The sequence below is a fragment of the Vigna radiata genome, chromosome 7, assembly GCF_000741045.1.
Source record: "Vigna radiata var. radiata cultivar VC1973A chromosome 7, Vradiata_ver6, whole genome shotgun sequence".
NCBI classification, from domain to species: domain Eukaryota; kingdom Viridiplantae; phylum Streptophyta; class Magnoliopsida; order Fabales; family Fabaceae; genus Vigna; species Vigna radiata.
The window spans coordinates 37,327,460-37,344,655 of record NC_028357.1 but is presented as its reverse complement, the minus strand read 5'-3'; the positions used below and the strand labels follow the sequence as shown (position 1 = coordinate 37,344,655).

General features: G+C 32.4%; 1 protein-coding gene across 3 annotated transcripts; it reads left to right on the top strand.

Annotated features, from left to right (window-relative positions):
• The first annotated feature begins 3,607 nt into the window (after positions 1 to 3,607).
• On the top strand, positions 3,608 to 5,847 carry LOC106765428 (E3 ubiquitin-protein ligase RMA1H1-like). 3 transcript variants are annotated; one of them, XM_014650049.2, is made up of 2 exons: positions 3,608 to 3,733; positions 4,839 to 5,847. In XM_014650049.2, exon 2 carries the CDS (start codon positions 4,889 to 4,891, stop codon positions 5,609 to 5,611), a length of 723 nt encoding a protein of 240 aa, XP_014505535.1. In that variant the 5' UTR covers positions 3,608 to 3,733; positions 4,839 to 4,888; the 3' UTR covers positions 5,612 to 5,847. The 3 variants fall into 3 exon arrangements, with proteins under 3 accessions (XP_014505535.1, XP_014505534.1, XP_014505536.1); XM_014650048.2 differs by lacking the exon at positions 3,608 to 3,733 and adding an exon at positions 3,745 to 4,011; XM_014650050.2 differs by lacking the exon at positions 3,608 to 3,733 and adding an exon at positions 3,747 to 3,881.
• Positions 5,848 to 17,196: the final 11,349 nt, after the last annotated feature.

Genomic DNA, 17,196 nt, shown 5'->3' with positions numbered 1-17,196 from the left:
TGACCAAGCTTTCCATATGTCATTTTTCCATAAGATACCTTCCTCCAGAAATTGGATGCCTAAAAAAACTAAAGTATCTTGATCTTTTGTTTAATAAAATGAAGATGTTGCCAATGAAGATTAGTTACTTGAGTGGCTTGATATCCATGAAAGTTGAGAATAATAAATTGATGGAACTACCGTCAGCTATATCTTCTCTGTTAAGACTAGAGAGTTTGGACCTGTCGAATAATAAGTTGACTTCGTGATGGTCCCTTGAACTTGCCTTCATGCATAGACTTAAGAAGTTAAATCTTCAGTACAACAAGCTTCTCAAGACTTTTCAAGTTCCTTCATGGATATGTTGTAATAAGGAGGGAAGTGATGAAGCTAGATGCAAAGATGATCGTAGCAGCTCTTCTATTGAAATGGATCTCAATGAAAGCAACTTTCAAGAGAATAATGAAACCCTTTCTAAGGGTAATCAACTATCTAATCGACCATGTTAACAAGCTCCTCATCTAGTAGTATATGTTTTGTATCTCGGAAGTCAAGTAAGCGGTGAAAAAGACAGTATTATTTACAACAAAAAGCTCGTCAAGAGCGCTTGAACAATAATAGGAAGTGGAAGCTATAGATCATGATCAATTGTTGAGCAAGAAGATTCACAAAATTTTTGAACTAGGAAATTTTGACAGACTTAATTTTGGAACTCGTTCAAAAATTGTATCCGAGAATGGGAACCATGCTGCTAGAGCCCAACAAAAGTCAAGTTTGTAGGTATTGGACTAGGCTAGGGCTTTAGACAAAACTATGATGTTAGGGTTGATTGGTTGATGCCCAAACAACCAAGACTTGAGAGCAGGTGACCGCACCATTGATATTGAGCCTAATTAGGTAGAGATGAGGCAAGGTCGTCTATATGGAAAGCACGTGAGGCTATGAATGTTGGATCATGATATTTTAACAACACTTTTTAACAATCTTTTTTACAACAGGCCACGTGTCACTATTTCATTCGTCTGTTTGAATCTATTTTAAAAAAATATTTGAAACGAACCAATCATAAACTGCCACGTATGCGTTGTCAAAAAGTTGTCAAAAAAGAGTTGTTAAAGAGACTTTTTCCATGAATGCCAAGCTAGGTTCAGGCTTGACGTGGAATGCATGAGGTTGATCAGTTGACACATATGATGAACAATTGACACTTGGATAAGGCCAAGATGCGAGGTAGAAACCACTGATCAATTGTTTAACAGGAACTGAACAACTATAAGCTTGAGACCGTCCGGTGGGTGTCGAATGGGAGAAAAGCTCATGGCTCGAGATAGCCTTGCTTGGGGTAAGTCGTACTATTGAGGACAAGAGCATTGGATCTCGTCGTTGATTCTTGACCGAGCAGAGATGATGAAACGTCGTATCAAGCTGACCGATTAAAATTATAGCCATATTAGGTTGTGATCAGGTTGAACGTCCAAGATGATTGGCCACGCCTTCAAGGTTTCATCAAATACACTATGCTCAGTTATGCAACAAGTTGTTACGTATAAAGTTGTGCAAGATCATCAGACCAAGGTTGACACTAGTACAAAAATAGTGTATAACGTCACACGTTAACGTTCAATCACTTAATAGCCAAAGTTAAAAATGATTGGTGTCGTTTTTGTAAATAAATGCAATTATTAGATGTCGTTTAGAACTGTAATTTGACGTTAATTTGTTATAAGACGTCGAATATTAAGAAGTCCAACGTCCTATTGGATAAATTTTGCAAAAATGCTTGGCACGAAGGTGAAAATGTACTTACGTATGACGTCAAATGTCCTAGAATTAGACGTCAAAAGGTTATAAAACGTCAAATGCCCTAGAGTTAGACGTCCAAAGGTTAGTGAAATTAATAAAAATTTGAGGGGAGGTTTAAAATTTATTCACTTTATCTTTAGTGTGCGAGACTCTCTTCTTTGCTCAAAGCTTTTCTCGAATGAAGTTTGACAACTATCATATGTAATCTTTCTTCCATTTGATACAAATGCATGTTGATTAACTATTTTAGGTATGATTTTCGTTTGTTTTGACCGATTGTTTCCGTGTTCTTGTCCTTCATAGGCACATTCTGCTTTCTCTCCCACGGGTGGCAACACTTTATTCCAACGAACTCACCTTTTGAAGGTTAGTTTTCGTTTTCGTTTTGAAGAACTAATTTGTTGAACTTGTTTTTTGTTGTTGTTCGTTGTTGTTATTTTTTGTAGATACTACATTACACATTCGTTCATGCTGTATAAAATACCAAAAATTGAATTACATTTGTTGTTTTCCTACTTTTTAGGTATCATAGAGTTGTAAGAAAAGATCACAAATGATCACAATTAATTAAAAAAATAAATAAATAAGTTGATTAACGTCGTGCATTGATAAAATTCGAGGTTAATTAACATTAATTAAAGTTAATTGACGTCGAACATAAAACAATATTCGACGTCAATTTTCTCTATCGAGAACGTCAGATTGTCCTATGTTCGACATCAAATAACGTAAATTAACGTCAAATTGTTTACATTTGATGACAATTTAACGTCTCCTGGTATGACATCGGCCTCAAATTCAACGTGAAAGGCCAAAAAACACTGACGTCATACGGTGTTTTTGTACTAGTGTGAGCACATTACACAACGGCAGTGTTGGGGCCAGGAAACTAGGTGATTGTTTTCCACTATACTGCTCGTTTGATTCCTTGTGGCTACTGGGGGATGCCGTGAACTCCACAGTGGGCGCCAAAAATGTTTCGAGCATGGGGTTGAAGTCCTTTACTCAAAGCACTCAAAATTGTCCTGAAGATCAGATGGGTTCCTTAATGGTCCTCCATCATCCACATTACATTGTTCGCTCTCTCTCCTTCTTGTCCAAGCCGCTTAGGTGGGTATCTTTCAAATACACTCAATGCTTAAGTTAGTGATTTTACTTAACTATTCCATTATAAAGACGAATAATCAAAATTAATTTACCGACCTCCATCATCAACCATATACTTATAAATCTTATAATGAGGTCTGACCAATTAATTATCAATAAATAAATTTCATTATTCTTATTAATTTTCAATTAGTAACTATTATTCTTATTAATTGTTCATATTAATTATTGTTTCTATCGATAAGTCATTTCATTATTGGATCTATCATTTCATTATTGAATGATGGATCGCTCTATTATTGACTTAGTAATCATAGAGTACAAACACAATTAATAAATAATTCAAACATAACATCTCAAATGATGATATAAATAATTCAAACATCATTAAAACAAATTTACAATAAAATTAAGTTAAAATAAAAAATATTTATTATTTTTAAAAATAAATAAATATAATTATTTTAATTCAACAACATTATTTTTTTTCATATTAAATAATACTTCAATTTGTAATTTAAAATATAAGATGATGTAAATAACTGAAACATGAATGTAGAAACTAAATTATAATAAAGTTACGATAAAATAAATATCATTATCACTTTTAAAATTTAAAAGCAAAATTTTGGCAAAAACAAAAAGAAATTGGAATTTAGAGTAAAATATTAAAATGTCCAAGAGTGGAAGTGAAATGGAAATAGATAAACGCAGACCGTCAATTCTCCCTTGGTAAACTCACTTCACCGCTTCCCTCTCCTTTCTACGGTGTTAAGAACCCACGCTCCATTCTCACCTCTAATCATTCAACACACACTTTCATTTTCTCTCTCTCTCTCTCTGGGTATGTCTTTTGATCTTACATTTTCCTTTTACAGCTAATTAATTTTTCAAAACTCCCTTTTATGCTTTTCATGTGTCTGCACTTTCACAATTTCTTCGATCTGTTTTCTGTTTTTTGTTGTTTACATCGAAGGGTGGATGGATCGATCGTAAGAACAATTCCCTCGCTCGGCACCTTCACTTCATCACTCTTGCTTCATTATTGGGGTTTTGATACTTGATTTATGAATGCTGGTGTCCTGTGAATTAGTTTTCAGAGTAGATGTTTCTCCTGATTGTGTATGGATGAAGTGATATAAATAAATATGATCCTTTTTTACACCCCTTTTACTCTCTTTTCCTTTCTCTTGATGACTCTGCTTTGTCTTCAGTTCTGTATTGGGTAATTTGGGATCTGGTTTTATTTATGTTCTTTATGGGTAATTAATTGCGATTGATTTCTGACCGATACTCAATGCTTGAAGTCTTATGGTCCCCTCCGTTTTTGCTCTTTTGGTGTTTTTTTTTTTTGTCTTTCTCATGCTTTATTAGGCAATATGCATAAGCTGAAGTCTCAATTTGTTTCTACTTTAATTTAATTTCCTCTTGTGTGATGATGACTGCTGATTAGCGTCTACCTGTTGTGAGATGAATTGGGGTGACTAAAGAAGCAACAAAATCGAAAGGTAGTAAGTAATGTGATACAAAGAAAGAGAGAAATGAAAAGAAAGTAGGGTGGCTGGAATGAAGTTAGAAAAAAGAGAGTAGATCAGGGAACAAATGTTTTTATATATTTACTTTAGGGAAACTTTTGATGTGATTCTTTTATTCTTCGATTCATGAATTTTTGTTATATGTAGCAGTAAACTTCATAAATTTCAAAAATACTTGAACCAAAAAAAATTAAAATAAAACGAAATAAGGAGTTAATATATGTTCTTAATGTGTTTAAATTTTTAAAATATAAAAGATCACAATATCTTGTGTTGATTTTCACCATAATAAAGAGTAACTTTAAACTTATCACACTATTTTCAACCCTATATGTATCTGTCAATGATCCTGCTATGACATTTCTTTGATGTAGTAAATCGGTTTGATGATGCATTGATCTCTTGTGTACTCAGGTCTGGGCTAGATAAGGACTGGCAACCAAAGTTCTGATAAGGGTTCTTTAATGGCCTTTGAACACTGCGTTTCGCAGCAATGGAAAACCATCCCTAGCCCCGTGACTGTGACAGAAAATTTTGATGGGTGTTTTGATTGCAACATCTGCTTAGATTTTGCGCATGAACCAATCGTTACCCTTTGTGGTCACCTATACTGCTGGCCTTGCATCTACAAGTGGCTCCATGTCCAAAGTGCTTCTCTTGCACCTGATGAGCACCCACAATGCCCTGTTTGCAAGGAAGATATATGCCACACCACAATGGTTCCTCTCTATGGCCGTGGCCAGGCCATAGCTCCTAATGACCGTGATGTGAAGGCTTCCTATAGAGATGTTTTCATCCCACCAAGACCACCTGCTTTGGGTACTCAATCTCTCATGCCAACATCATCTCAAAGTGGCCAGCAACTTCCATATCGCAATCCGTATCAGAGTCAGCATTTCAATCCTCCTTTATACCAAGAAGAGGATGAATCGTCAACACAAATGCTTCTCAGTCCTGGTGCCATGGCACCAGGGTTCCCCCACCTTGTGGTTGGGATGTTTGGAGAGATGTTTTATACCCGAGTCTTTGGCAACTCAGAAAATGTATACACTTACCCAAATTCTTATCACCTGGCAGTAAGTAACAACCCCAGGTTGAGAAGGCAGGAGATGCAGGCAGACAAATCACTGAACAGAATTTCAATTTTTCTCTTCTGTTGCTTCCTTCTGTGTCTCATCGTCTTCTAAGCAAGTAATTGGATTGTTCTGTATTTCTCCATTGTATAATTTGTAAGGAAGAACGGGTTCAAACTCAAGAACGAGATAGATTAATTGTATTTTAGGTTAAAAGAACTGATGTTCTTCAACATTTACTACAATATATTAGAGCTCCATTTTAAGGAAAGTCATTCTGTATGACTGTTGAGAAGTATTGTATTGTACTCAATTCTGTTTCATACTGCAGTTTTAAAAAATTGAAATTTCACGTGTCTAGTTCAAAGTTTTGAGTACTTATTGGTTAAAGAGAACAAATCAATCCAACCAAGATAATTGAACATAGACTGAGACATTTGGTCTGTTTAGTTTGTAGAAATTAAAGGTCACATGCTGGTTAAATTATTGTCTTTTTTGTTGTGAATTTTGATTTGCAGATAAATGCTGGCTGTATTACTGCCACAATCGCAGTTACAAACAGGTTTTTTCAGACCTTGATCTCAGATGGAGTGATGGCTATTTCCTCTCTGAAGATACTAGGGGCTGAGAAGAGGAGGAACAATTTTCAATTCAAAATCAAGAATGTAAGATTTTTCCAAAGATTTAACCTGTTTGAATAAGAGGTGTTTTTAAAATAACCGAAGCAGTTAAAATGATAAAATTACTTATTTTCAAAACAAAGACATTAGATAAACATATAAAAAACAAAAATATACTTATTTTAATTGAATAATCACTCTTTTTAAAAAAAAAAATTAAACGAAAGTCAAGATATTATAACAGGTTGACCCAATCAACCTAAGAAATGAATATAAAAAATGCTTTAAAAAACATTGATAATTCTAATGGATAAGATTTGTGTGGTGAAGCAATGAGTTGTCCAGGATCGGCCATTATCAACCAACAAACGTCCAAAATTCACGAGAAACTCGTTTTCTGGAAAAACTACAAAACGACTGAGCTAGTTTCTGAACAAAAGAACGTTTATGTGTAGCTTTATTTTGTCTGATGGTGTTGGTGGTCCTTTTGGGCTCGTACGTTTACGTTTCAATAATTGACTTTGGCCACTGTAAGTATGGAAAAAGAAAAAGAAAATAATAATCTTATAATATAATAAAATAGGAAAAAAAAGTAAAAAGGAAAAATATTTTTTTCAATGATATATTAACACAAAATTTTTACAACATTTTAACACAGTATACATATAATTTTGCATTAGGTTTAGAGTATGTCTACATAGTAATAAATGAATAATAAAACACTAAAAAAATATATTATGTATTATGTCAAAATATTGTCACGTTAAAATATTATTTTTTCTTTTCCTGACTATACAAGCTTCTCATTTCTTCCTTCTCTTCCATATTTCAACTCCAATTTTTGTCATTTTTAAAAATTGGTCACATCTATATAAAATTTGGAAATTAAGGAGTATTTTAAAACGATAAGATTTAAAAATAGAGTAAATTTATATTTATCCTATAGAATCATTTTTCTTTAGTTTTCATATTGTTTTAGCCATCAATCTTAATAGGAACAATTGATAGAAGTGATCATATGAACTTATTTTATCATGTATTGATATTATGTATTATTTTGATAACCTTATTTTAGGTCTATAGTTGAATAATAATGTTTTTAAGCTATTAGAGCTTATTTATAAAGAAGAGTCAATCTAAGCTAAGGGAAGTTAGTAAACATTTTAAAATATAATTGTTTTAAATTTTGATAATATTGAAATGAATGTGATGAGAACCTTTTAAGTTTGTTTGATTGTTTGGAATTTGTTTTTAGATATTATTTTTTATTTATTCATGCTACAATACATTATTTGATTTGTTTTATTTATGGTGATGATGACAAGGTTGTGGTAATGATTTGTGATTGTTTATGTTATAATTGAAGTTTGATGGCATGATTTTTTAGTTGTTTTATTGAGTTGTTTTTCTTTGTGTTAAATTGAGTAAACTTATTCAATGTTCTTAAAGAACTCGACACTCCAAACACAAAGTTGTCTCTAATAATAAATCATATTAAAGAGAAAATAAATAACTAGAAAAATGATAATTTTGTATAAAGAAAATCCGAATTTTTAAAAATATATTTAAAGTTTAAACCTTTTATTATTAAAATAATATTGTGTTCTTTTTATAAAAAAAAAAAAATCACAACTACTCTTAAATTATTTTTTAGATTCTCGTTGAACAAACATTTTAGTGTTTAAAAATATAAAAATGTCAACCTATATAATCACAAGTAATAAATATTTGGAATAAAAGACTAAAAAAATGGTAAATAAATTAACAAAGGATTGTTATAAATAGATAATGGAGCTCAAACTTGTGGGTTAAGTAAATTGGATTTAATTTGACTCGTATTTAACAAATAAACTTTATTTAATCCAATTGACTTAAACTCGCATAATGTTAAAAGCCATTTTTCGATATTTAATCAGTAATAAATTGACATTTTATATTACTTAATTCAGAAGTCAATTACAATTTTCAGGTAAAACAATCCGAAATGCATCACCAGATCCGAAAATACGGAATAGTCAATCTCTGAACATGTTTGTGTTCCGAAGTGCTGAAGTAGTAACATGTATGTGCTAGTAAGGGCGTGGAAACGCTCTCTCACACATTTTCGGATATGAAAATATTTTTTGAACCACTTTTGGAAATTTTTTATATTCCAAAATATAAAAAAACTTTTAAAACAAATATTTTTGAAGGTGGTTTTTCTGAAAATGTGTAGACTGTTTCAATTTTTTATTATTATTTCAGAATAAGTATTATGAAATATAAAAAGAATTTGAAAAACATTTTTCATTTCGAAAATACTTTTCAAAACACTTATTTCTGAATTAAATATTATGAAAAATATTTCGATATTCGAATATATATTTTTGAAACATCCAATTAAAAAATATTAAAAACAAGAAAATATAGAAAGTTTTATTGTACTTTTAAGGGGTGTAATTTGGTAATTACAACTTGTATGGGAGTGTAGGAAGAACAAAGTGGAGTGCAAGCAGCCATTGGCTCTTGGTTATCAATGATAATTTATCTAATGTTTTCATTTTCTTCCTACACCCCTACTATTAGTAATTAGACCGCTTACTAACAGAAAAAATTAATACACTTAGGGATGGAAAAAAATCCGCACCCGCGGATATCCGCGGATGAAATCCACAACGGATAGTTGATACCTACAGATATTTATTACTCGAAACCCGCGGATAGCGGGTATTTTAATACTCGCTTATAAACGGGTCGGGTTCGGGTATTACACTATCCGATCTGCGGATATTCGTTACCCGCTAAAAAATTGAAATTACATTTTTATCTTTAAGCTTAAATTAGGTTTATTCTTTTGTCTTTTTGTCTCTTTCTACATCTCTGCAACAGTCTCTTTCTATGTCTCTGCAACCGTCTCTTTCTACATCTCTGCAAGAGCCTCTTCCTCCTACCGTGCTAACGCATTTTGTGCCACCATCATCAGATATATAGCTTTGCATTGGACTCTCTTAACCATCATCATTGTTCAATGTCGGAGTCATAATTTACTGATCAAGAACGGTATCTGTTCGAATTATTTTTTTTGTTTTCCCTAATTTTTTCTTGTCTTGAGTGAGTTTTGTTATGCTTTGAAAATTCTGCATGCACATTTATGTGAAAAGAATCTTTAATTAGAGGCTACATGACTATAACTACTCACTTTAAAATGATTTATGGAGGCTACAAAGTCGACTTGTGAGGTAATAACACTATACTCTATTTTAAGTGTAATTTTTATATTAACATTGTTCTTCACTAAATTAATAAAACATGACTTTCAATTTTAGGTTTATGTATGTGTCTGCTCCTCATACTAGTCAAGTTCTTGCTGAATTATTGGTTGAATGTTTAATGGATTGGAATCTAGATAGAAAAGTTTATACTTTGACAGTTGATAATTGCACTACAAATGATGCTATGATTGATCGCATTTTAGACAAGATTTCACTTAGGTATCTTATTTTGGGTGGTCAATTGTTTCACATGCGATGTTGTGCACATATATTGAATTTGATTGTGAAGGATGGTTTGTCCATAATTGCTAATGTCATTGAAAAGGTCATAGAAAGTGCTAATTTTTGGATAGCTACACCTAAAAGAGAAGAGAAATTTATAGAGACATGTGCTCAATTGAATATTCCATTCAAAAGAAAATTAGTTGTTGAAGTGGAATTCTACATTTTTAATGCTTCAAGTAGCCATATAATACAAAGATGTATTTGATCGTTTATCACAACGAGAGAGTCAATATAAAGTTTTGCCTAGCGCACATGATTGACAAATGGCACATGAAATTTGTCAAAAGTTGGAAATATTTTATGATGTGACACTCTTGTTTTCTGGTACCTTTTATCCAACTGCCAACATTTTCTTTCCAAAGGTATGTGAAATTAAGTTGGCTTTGATGGAATGGATTAACTCTTCCAATCTTACTATTCACCAAATGGCTACATTTATGGTTTTAAAGTTTAACAAGTATTGGAGTATGATTAGTGGAGTGATGGCTATAGGTATTGTCTTAGGTCCCAGGTACAAAATTGATTTGATGGATTATTTTTTCCCTCAGATATATGGTAATGAATCTGATTATAAAATTGAAAAGGTGAAGATTCTTTTTAAGGACTTGGTAAGAGAGTATGAAATGTACATGAAAGGTAAGAAGTCAGATTCTTCATGTCAAAATCCGAACATAAATGTAGGTCAAATTGTTGATGGAAGAAAAAATGCTTGGAGGAGAGATTTTGCAAAACACCATATTGCAAAGAAAAATGAACCATCAAATTATAAGTTAGAACTTGATTATTACTTGGAAGAACCGACACTACCTGATTCAGATGAAGAATTTGACATTTTAGTTTGGTGGAAGACTAATGGATTAAAATATCCAATCTTACAAATGATTGCAAGAGACTTTCTAGCCATTCATATCTCAGCAGTTGCTTCTGAGTCTTCTTTTAGTATTGGTGGTCGATTTCTCACTCCACGTCGGAGTAGATTACACCCAAACACTTTAGAGGAATTGATGTGTGTTTAAGATTGGCTATGGAGTGACATACAAGATAATTAAATGAACAAATCAAATTACATATTTATATTCATTCAAATGATTGTCTATAACAAATGATTTATTTTCCTTTTTCAGGTTCTTCAAAATTGAAAGTGGATAACATGAAGATTAATACAATATTAGAGGAGATAATTGATGATAATGTTAGTAGTTTTGTTTATAATATTTTAATTTTATTTTATTAAAAGTGTCACTTTGTCATTGATTGATGACTTTATTTATATTTATTTGCTTCAGGAATTAAGTGGTCAAAATGAAGATATGAAAGAAGAAACATAAATCTTGAAATCTTATTTTTAGAACAATTATTTTTAAAATTACTTCTATTTGGATACATGTTGCACTATTAATTTTTATTAATTTGAATTTATGTTTTAACTTTTATTTACTTATCTATTGAATTTATTTGGATATATGTTTTAAATATTATTTGTTTTTTTTTGCAATTTAATTTGAATTTCATTTAAAAACTTAAAAACTATTTTTTTTTATAATATCCGCGGGTTGAAAAAAATTCGTGGATTTTTTTTATACAGATATCCGACGAGTAGCATATCGAGTTTCAGGTACAGCTTTATTCGGCAGGTTGGGTTGTGGATAGACACTATCCGTGTCCGACTCACCCCGTTGCCATCCTTAACACCTTCCCTCAGTGCACCATGTCACCAGTGTTTGATCATCATTATAATTGTATTTCCTTCTCCACTGCACTCTTGAGAGGAGGAAGAAGAAGAGAGAAAGCTTGTTCTAGAAAAAAAGCTCATTTTTTAAGATTTCTTAAACTGGAAGACAAATTTATAAAGGGTAAAATTATCATTTTAAAAATCACGAGGATGCAGTTAAAAATTATAGGAAGAAAAAGTCCTAATGTTTTTCCATCCTAGAGACAAGTTTTTCTTCCTGCTTTTTCAACGCGTTTTCTTTCTCTTTTTTTTAGTTTTCTCTATCTCTTTTTTCTCTAAGCTCAGATTTTTTATTGGTTTTTTTTAATGTTTTCGAATGAATATTAAAATATATTAGTGTTAGTACTTTAAAAATATTTTTAATATATTTTAAAATCTTAAAATCAGTGTACAATGTAGAAAAATGCAACAGAGAATACAAAATTTTCTTTTTCTTCTCCTACAAGGACAATAGCAATGATGAGGATATTTTAATTCTTTTTCTAGGTTTAATAGGTTCGGAGGTCCTTATATTTGGAGGTTTGTTTCAATTGGGTCCTCCAATTTTGAAAGTGATCAATTAGGTCCCTAATTTTGTCAATTTGAATCAATAAAAGCCTTTCTATTAAATGCAGTTAACGCCGTGAAGTTTTTGAACATGTGGCACGCTGACGCTTCCAAATGGCATCGTTTCAAGTGCATAGGTGGATTATAAAAGGGTGAAATCCCTTTTAATTTAGGGATTTCACCTTCAAATAAAAGGGAATTCACCCTTTTATAATTCACCTATGCACTTGAAACGGTGCCACCTGGAAGCGTCAGCGTGCCACATGTTCAAAAACTTCACGGCGTTAATGGCATTTAACGGAAAGACTTTTATTGATTCAAATTGACAAAATTAGGGACCTAATTGATCACTTTCAAAATTGGAGGACCCAATTGAAACAAACCTCCAAATATAGGGACCTCCGAACGTATTAAACCTTTTTTCTATTAGTATAGGAGTGCAATTGATAACAATGGGGGTGTAGTAATCAAAACCCCTTAAAAGACATGTAATGCGTGATGTCCCAACGAGGACTACATTATGGACTTCGTAACAAAAGGAATGATAAAACATGTTTGGATGCTTCTCCCGCACCTTCAATCCTTCTTCTCGCATCTTCAAGTGACCATTGTACCCTTTAGAACTTAGGTAAGCACTAATTACTATTTACCAATTCACATTTACTATAGTTCCTTTTGCACCCCAACCTCAAGTTTACAGTTTTATTTTTCTCTTCATCTCTTTGTTTCATTGTTCTTCTGCTTCGTTCCTATTTTCTCACTTTTTGTTCATGGTTCCTATTTTCATTGTTGTGTAGTGTTGAGTTTTGGTTGTTTTTTCATCAGGTAAGATGACTTCATCTTATTCTTCATTTGACATCATCCAATTATAATTCTCTAAATTTGTTTAGGTTGATGTAGTTAAGAGCATCAAGTAGATACATCTCTCAACCTTGGGAATCACATGTTTGTGTCATCTTAATTGTAACTCTCACGGAGTCCACATCCAAAATGTTAAAAATAGCAAACTGAACTTTTTCAAAGTCCAAGGCTTCGTTTAGACATAGTTATCCTATTATAGTAGATGTAACAAAGTGGACATGTTATCTAGTATGACTAGTGCTGTCAAAATGGGTTAAAACTCGTGGGTCAACAGGTCCACCATGGGTTTGAACCGAGTTGGGTTTGAAAAAAATGAAATTTTTTTATACGGACCAATTTTCAACCCGGCTCACTTAAAACCCAACTCACCGGGTTGAATCCGTGGTAAGCCGGGTTGGCTCACCAACTCACCTAGTTTAATTTAATTATTTATTATTTTGTGTTTTAATATTATTAGTTAACATTTTTTATTGTATTATAAATGAGAATAAAGAAAAAGATGTTTCAAAAGAGCAAAATATTATAAATTTATCCAAGACTCTAATCTTATAAATGATAAATAACAAAAAAATTATTAATATTATAAACTTATTTATTTGCTTTTTAGGCTTGCTTTTGATTACATTTGAGTTTTATGTTGATTTTTTTATTTTGAATTGTCTTTGAAGTTTAACATCATTTTAAGTGAAATTATTTAAATTGGAATTACAAACAAATTGTAATCTTTTTTGGATTAAAAAAAAAACTTGCAATTAAGTGAGCACCTGTTTAACCCACCAACTTGTAACGGGTCAGGCCAGGTTCGAATTTTTTCAGCTCACTAATAAATGAGTTAGGTTGACTTGACTCACTAAGTGGTCAACTCGTGGTGGGCCAAGCCGAGTTGGGTTGGGTGACCCGTTTTAACAGCACTCATGACGATCATCTCACCCGTCTGGACAAGGAAATTATTTGTCTCTTTATATCATCTTTCAACGAATGACAATATTAAACACTTGTCGGCATAATCGTAAGAAAGATCACGTAAAGGCATCAAACTAGAATTTAACACAATGTTGAATAACCATATAACATGTTCCAAACTTATTTAATTTTTTTCCATAAGAGACCAACTTGACCTCTTGTCGGTCCTACATAAAACAATTAGATATGTTAAATTCAAGTATGGTAAATGTTGTAGATCTCCTTCTTAGTTTACCTTATTATGATGAACTCTCATTCGAATATGTAAATACACCTTATGTTCTTATTATATATGTATCAAACAAATTCATCAAATATTAAAACACTAAATTTATCAAATATTAAAACACAGCTAAAAATATAAAAACAAATAAAAGATAAAAAAAAATATAAAAATCGAATTTTGAAATCTGAAGTAATTAACTAGATTTGAAATCTAATGAAAATAATAATTGAATTTTGACCAAAATCACACATATAGATCCCTTTGTTTTGTCCATATATACTGTTTGAAGTGAAAATATAAACCAAAATATTTAAATAAATTGGGAAACGAACCTATGGTGTCGCATATGTAGGGATGCATTGTCAAGTGTGCAAGGAGAAGAAAGAAGCGAAGCATTTTGGTGCAATGGTGAAGAGACTTTTGCCAAATCCAGCAGCTGCAAGCAAGGATGGAGAAACAGTGGAGAGGAAACAAGGAAAGGAGGGATGCATCGCTAAGGTTTCCAAAATTCAAAACTCAGTAAATGTGGTGGGTAGGGATGGCAACGGGTCGGGTACGGATAGTGCCTATCCGCAACCCGACTCGCTAGGTAAAATTGTACCCGCTACCCGCTGGATACCCGCCTTAAAAAAACCCGCGGATTTTTTTCAACCTGCGGGTATCCATTGGATACCCGTTTTCAACCTGCGAATATTAAAAAAAAAATATTTTATAATTTTTTAAATGAAAGGGAGGGAAGAGAAAATGTGGTAAGTGGAAGGGAAGTTAATTGAGAAAAGTAAAATAAAAAGAGAATGGTGGGAGGAAGAAAGAGCGCTACGTAAGAGAACAGGGAGAGAAAAATGGGACTTATGCAGAGAAAATTAAAGTGTGAGGAAAGTGTTTATGCAGAGGGAGTTTGAGATGGGTTAAATGGTTAGAATTTAAATAAAGAGAGAATCTAGGAAAGGGACAACGTTGTTGTACCATGATTGGGTTTTGCAGAAAATTAGAGAATATATGAAAATGAAAGAAGAAGGATTGTTGAGAAAACAAAGAAGACAAATAAAATGAAAGAGATGGGTTGTCTGTTTCGGTTAAGTGAGAGAAAAGAGAGAAAGAAGTAAGCGAATGAGAGAAGGAGTTTGGAAAGAAAGAAAGTGATCATAGGTGATGTTTCCTGCACTGATTTGTTGTGTTGGGCTTTCATGAAGAATGGAGTGGTTGATGATTAAGATGAAGGAGAAATGGTAGAAAGTAAAAGACACGGTGTTAGAGCTGCAAAAGAGGTACGCTGCATGTACGACACACGGATGAAAAGAAGCAGAAAACATAACACAGTTATAAAACCTAATTTAAACTAAGGACAAAGATGTAATTTCAACTTCTAAGCAGGTAACGGGTACCCGCGGGTATAGATAATGTAAAACTCGAACCCGACCCGATAACGAGCAGGTATTAAAAAATTCGCTACTCGCTACCCACGGGTACCAACTATCCACAATGGGTTTAATCTACAGATACCCGTGAGCACGAATTTTTTTGCCATCCCTAATGATAGGTGTAATGCGTCAAGTTATTATATAAGAGAAAGAAAAAGTAAAATAAAAAATAAAATTACCCACATTATTTTAAAATTTGGAAGTATAAGGAGAAGCCCAACCAAGTTTTGGACATTACATTGTAACCTATATTGGACCTAACTAAGTTTCTATAGAATTGCTAGCGAGTTTTTGTACTTTATTAATAATCTTTATTAATTTTTGAGTTTTTCTCATATTTACATTCTTGCAAAATATATAATTAGAATTTAGGCAATTTAATAATTCTAGAAAAAAAGTCTTCAGTTTTATCTCTCATAAACTCGTATTAATTATAAAATTTCATATTACAAATGTAACTCAAATTTTAAAATAAAAAAGAAATGCATTCTAGACTTACAAAGTGAAACCCTTCAAGTATTCAAGTCACGCTTGGCCCGTTCTTGAAACTTTTTGAATCCGCGGTCCAAGATATCCATGGGAATAATCAACTTAGATCTATCCACACTGTAAAACGATTGCATGAAAATATAAGACCTTCTCTCCAACCTTCATTACCAACCTTTCGATTCACTTCTTTGTCGTCACGTTCAACAACAAAAGTCCTAAAAATTCATGCTTAGGCAATCATCCTCATACAAAATCATGCTCTTAAAACCCTAGAATAACAAATGTATGTGCTTACTTGGATGGAGATACTCAAATGTGTGAAAGATGCTTGATAAATGTGACGAAGACTGCCCCTAATAGTGGTATTATTTATTTGTAATAGATTTTATCCAAAGATATCTATAAGTATACATATAGATCATATGTACCAAGCTTGAACATATAAATTGAATTCTAGGCCCCCTTAGATATTTGGTCAGAATGTCCCTGAATTGTTCATTAGAGTTAACAAACTCAGTAACAAGTTTCTTGGACAACAACTTCTCTCTAATAAAATGACAATCAATTTTTATGTGTTTTGTTCTCTCATGAAACACTGGATTGGAGACAATATGAAGGGCTGCTTGGTTGTAACAGTATAGTTTCAACTGGTCATTTTCACAAAATTTCAATTCTTGAAAAAGTTGTCTGATCCACACAAGTTCGCGTGTAATTAAAGCCATAGATCATCGATCAATTGGACAACTAGCCCAATCTGCATCACAATATCCTTTTATCTGAGAATGCGAATCACTGCATTGCAATGGTCAACATATGGATTTTGCATAAATTGACTCACAACTTCCATTAGATAAGAATGATCAGGTCTTATTATGGTAAGATAGATGAGTTTTCCAACCACCCTTTTATATCTCTCTAGGTTTGAGAAAGGTTCACCTTGATCTCTCATTAACTTTTGATTTGAGTCCATATGACTATCAAGGGGCTTGCAATTTGTCAAACATGTTTCCTCTAAAATATCAAGAGCATATTTCCTTTTGTGAAATGATGACACCTTTCTTTTATTGTGTTACTTCTATACCAAGAAAATATTTTAGGCGATCCAGATCTTTAGTTTGAAAGTGGTTGAACAAATGATTCTTTAATTGAGTAATTATAGTGACGTCATTCCCTGTAAGAACAATATCATCAACATACACCATGAGATAAACACATTTATCAATAGAAGAATGACCGTAAAACACTGAATGATCTGCCTCACATAGTTTCAGTCCAAAATTTTGCACAACCTGACTAAATTTACCA